General features: G+C 52.6%; 1 protein-coding gene across 1 annotated transcript; it reads right to left on the reverse strand.

The window, feature by feature from the left end:
* Positions 1-251: 251 nt before the first annotated feature.
* On the reverse strand, positions 252-1,203 carry LOC133222750 (feather keratin 1-like). The gene is made up of 2 exons (XM_061372816.1): positions 844-1,203; positions 252-610 (listed from the first exon to the last, which is right to left on the reverse strand). Exon 2 carries the CDS (start codon positions 588-590, stop codon positions 276-278), a length of 315 nt encoding a protein of 104 aa, XP_061228800.1. The 5' UTR covers positions 591-610; positions 844-1,203; the 3' UTR covers positions 252-275.
* Between the last annotated feature and the right edge of the window lie 2,657 nt (positions 1,204-3,860).

Raw genomic sequence — 3,860 nt, forward strand, 5'->3', positions numbered from 1 at the left:
TTCCTCAATGGTTTTTGCTGTTTGAGTTGTTTTTCACAGCAGAAAGTACCGAACATTGCCAAAGGAGTGATGCACAGAAAGAAGTGGAAAAAGAGGAGGGTCCATGAGCTATGGTACAAACAGGCCCCAAGCCCTGCTTCCTCTCCTGGTACTTTGATATTAGAAGCTGTTGTGGGCAGGTCCACTCATCAAAACCAGCCCAGATGTGGATCCTCAGTCCACGTCTTTGCTTCTAGACTGTACGTGAGTGGTTTCAGGCGTGTTGTCAATGGCCCTTAGCAGATGTCGCATCCCCTTCCTCTGCCGTAGCAGCCCAGGCCTCCGAAGCCGTAGCCAAGGCCGTAGCCGAAGCCCCCAGAGGAGACGGGCACTCCCTGGGCGCTGAGGACGTTGCCCACGGCAGCGGATGAGGAGGATCCGACGGCGGTGCTCTGGGGGAAGGAGCTGAGGATGGGTCCTGGCAGGGTGACCAGCACGGCGGGAGGCTGGATGACGACGCGGGAGTCCTCGCACTGCCTGACACAGGGCTCGTTGCAGCTGTTGGCCAGCGGGGTGGGTCCGCAGGGGCGGCAGAGGTCGTAGCAGGCCATGTGTGTGGGGTGGAGGGGCCCTGTCAGGGGAGAGGAGAGGAGAGGAGAGAATGGAAGAGAGGGTGTGGGGAGAGCGGAGGGCGTGGGGGTGCGAGGGGCGGTGGTGCAGGAGGGCGAGGCAGTGGGGAGGCTGGTGTGGGGCTGTGGGGCTGTGGTGCTGGGGAGGCGTGAGGGGTGCTGAGGCTGGGGCAGAGCGTGCTGGAAGAGCCGGGGCAGGGGGGCAGGAGCAGAGGGCAAGGGGCTTGAGGCTCACCTTGTTGAGCGCGCAGGAGAAGGCGTCAGCAGAGGCGAGTGAGGGACAGAGGCGCTGGGCCGGCTTTTATGCTGGTGCTGGAGTGCCCGAGGGCTCTGAGACAGTCTTTGTGCATGACAGCATGTTTGTGCAAGCAGCTGGGGCATGGCAGATCCTTGCAAGCAATTAGCTGTGGTTGTGTTTTCCTTCCAAGAATTCTGGATGTTCATGTCCTCCTGTTGAGGACGTGCCCTTCTGGCCCTGGCGGCAGCTTTCAAGTATTAGAGACCAAAGGCTTGATGTTGATGGTGTATTTCAGGGCATTTGGCAGAACATGCAACAAAAGCATTGGAGCGGTGGGGGTGTCATCATTGATGTCATCCTGTGGCACTCGTGGCTGTGGTTTGTGGGTTTCTTGCAGTGCTTCCTGATGGATGAAATAGAGCTCATCCCTTTGTATGTGTTAGAAAATCAAGAGGGTGTATCTGGCACACAGGAGGCTGGTGAGCTATACCTGTGCCCAGTGTTAGGCTCCATTTACGTTTCTCAGATTTACAGGTCAATATCTGCTGTTATTTCAACTTTGTCCTGAGGTGATAATGACAAACAATGAAGAAGAAACAAGAAAGTGGGGCTCATGAGCAAAAAATATAATTACCTGCCAATGGTAAGAGTGCTATTTCTTCTTGCTCTGTCATGGTTTGGATGTTACTTGTGTCACTCCTGGAAACATGAAAGCCTCAACAATCCAGGAGCTTCTGGATCTGCTTCAAAAGCCTTTTAGGGTTAGCTGATGCCTTGTATCTTCCAGATTGGAGGTTTAGTCTGATGCTGTTCCACAATGTAGTGGTTTCTGAGTGAACTGCCAGACAAAAGGTGATGTGTAGGAGACAGCAATTTCCAGGTGATATTGGGTGCATAATGCCCCTACAGCCCTTTCTTGCTACGTGTTCTGCCTAAATGCTGCCTCATTTTGACCTCATGGCACTGCTCCCAGCATAGCTCAGTGTCCTGGGTTCAGCAGTAGCTGTCATTTTTCTCCTTCTTGGTAGCTGGTGCATTGCTGTGTTTTGACTTTCAGCTGGGAACAGAGCTGATAACAATGATGTTTTGGTTTGGCCAAGGACTTTGTGAGCCTCATGCTCTGCCAGGGAGGAGGGAAGCCAGGAGGAAGCAGAGACAGGACACCTGACCCAAACTGACCAAAGAGGTATTCCATACCACAGCACATCATGCCCTGGATGTAACTGGGAGTTAGCCGGAAGGACTGAGTGGACTGCAGGGTTGGGTGAGGTATCGGTCGGTGCTTGGTCAGGCTGGGGGGGGCGAGTTATCAGTCGGCTGGTGGTGAGGTGTTGTATTCTCTTCCCTTGTTATTTCCTTTATCACTGCTATTATTGGTGGTAGCAGCAGTGATTTGTGTTATACCTTAGTTACTAAACTGTTCTTATGTCAACCTGGGGGAGCTGCATTCTTTCTGATTCTCCTCTCTGTCCCGCCGAGAGTAGGGGGAGGGCAAGAAGGGGGGGGGAGTGAGGTAACAAGCAGTCTGGGATGGCTTAAACCACGACACTCAGGCAACACCAAAAGCTGGGGTAGCCAAAATCAGAGCAAGAGTTGAGTGAAGAGTCACGTGCACCCCAGGATGCGGTTTGCCCCCCTGTCTGCCAGGGCACACTGCTGACTCCTATTGAACCTGCTGCCAGCCAGCACCCCCAGGTGCCTTTCTGCAGGGCTGCTCTCCAGGAACTCCTCTCCCAGGCTGTGCTTGTGTCCAGCATCGCTCCATCCCAGGCGCAGAATCCAGCATTTGTGCTGCTTACATTTCATGCCTTTGATGGCTGCCCAGTGCTCCAAGCTATCTAGATCCTTCTGCAAGACCTCTTATCCCTCAAGAGAATCAACAGCAACTCCCAGTCCCTTCAGCAAACTTGTGACCAGTGCATTCAACTGCTGCCTGTAGATGAGTGATAAAAGTATTGTCCAGAAATGGCCCTAGAATGGAGCCCTGAGGAATATTGCAGGTGACCATTCACAAAGCACATCTAGCCCCATTCACTGACATTTTCAGCGCTGCTCTTCAGCAGTTCTTTATGCAATGTATGGTGTACCTGCTCATGTCACATTTGACCAACTTGTCCAGGAGGATGTTGTGAAGGACAAGAGTTCAGCCAGGGCAGATGCAAAGTCTTGTTTCTGGGGAGAAGTGACCCGGTGTAGCAGGAATATCTGGTGGACCAATGGGATAGAAACCATCTTAGCAGAGAAGGACCTTGTGGTCCTAGTGGAGAAAAAATGGACCATGAGGTGGCAACCTACCATTCTAAGAAACGGGCCCATCAGTCTCCAGGGTTGCACTGACCGGTGTTGCACTGGGGATGGGGAGGGGACCATCCCTTTCTTCTCAGAACTTATGAGGAGAATCCCATGTGGGATTCATTTCTTGGCTCCCCAGTGAGGAAGGACTTGGACTTTAAGGAGCAAGAGCAGTGCAGGGTAACCAAGAGACTGGAGGGACTGGATCATGTTTTGTAGAGAAGAGGGTGAGAAGTGAGCCACCCAAGATAGAAGGATGTGGAGGGGGCCCAGCTTCAATGTGAATAAACCCCTGATGGCAGGGAAATAAGTGGTCGGAATCCAGCACTTGTCACTGGCGTGCACGTGCAGAAGAGGCCCTGGAATTGCATGGGCAAAACAGGCAAGCCTTTTTGCCTGTTTAGAAAGACAAAGAGTAGAAGAGGTGATGGAGTCTCTGTGCTGGGAGCTACTGAAACACCAACTGGCCATGGAGCCACGAATGCAGCTCCAGCTGCCCTGTTCATGAAAAGGGATGAAAGCACCTTCTCTGGAGAGGTTTGTGCTGTTGAAAATGATTCTGAGGAGACTCAGGCTGGGATGCTGGAGAATTTATTGAGACAAAAGAATGAAAACGTAAAAGCACCAAAAGCACCAGGTGGAAGTGAGACAGTCTGAGGTGCAAGGAGTGCGACCATGAGTAGAAGTCTTCTGCATGCAGTTCTTCCTGCCCTGCAGGGCAA

Source organism: Neopsephotus bourkii, unplaced genomic scaffold, assembly GCF_033783945.1.
Source record: "Neopsephotus bourkii isolate Nb327-2 ecotype Australia unplaced genomic scaffold, CSIRO-AGI_Nbou_v1 NB_23, whole genome shotgun sequence".
Lineage (NCBI taxonomy): Eukaryota > Metazoa > Chordata > Aves > Psittaciformes > Psittacidae > Neopsephotus > Neopsephotus bourkii.

Coding starts and splice junctions, on each gene's coding strand:
- LOC133222750 (XM_061372816.1), bottom strand. CDS start 590: ATGGCCTGCTACGACCTCTGCCGCCCCTGCGGACCCACCCCGCTGGCC.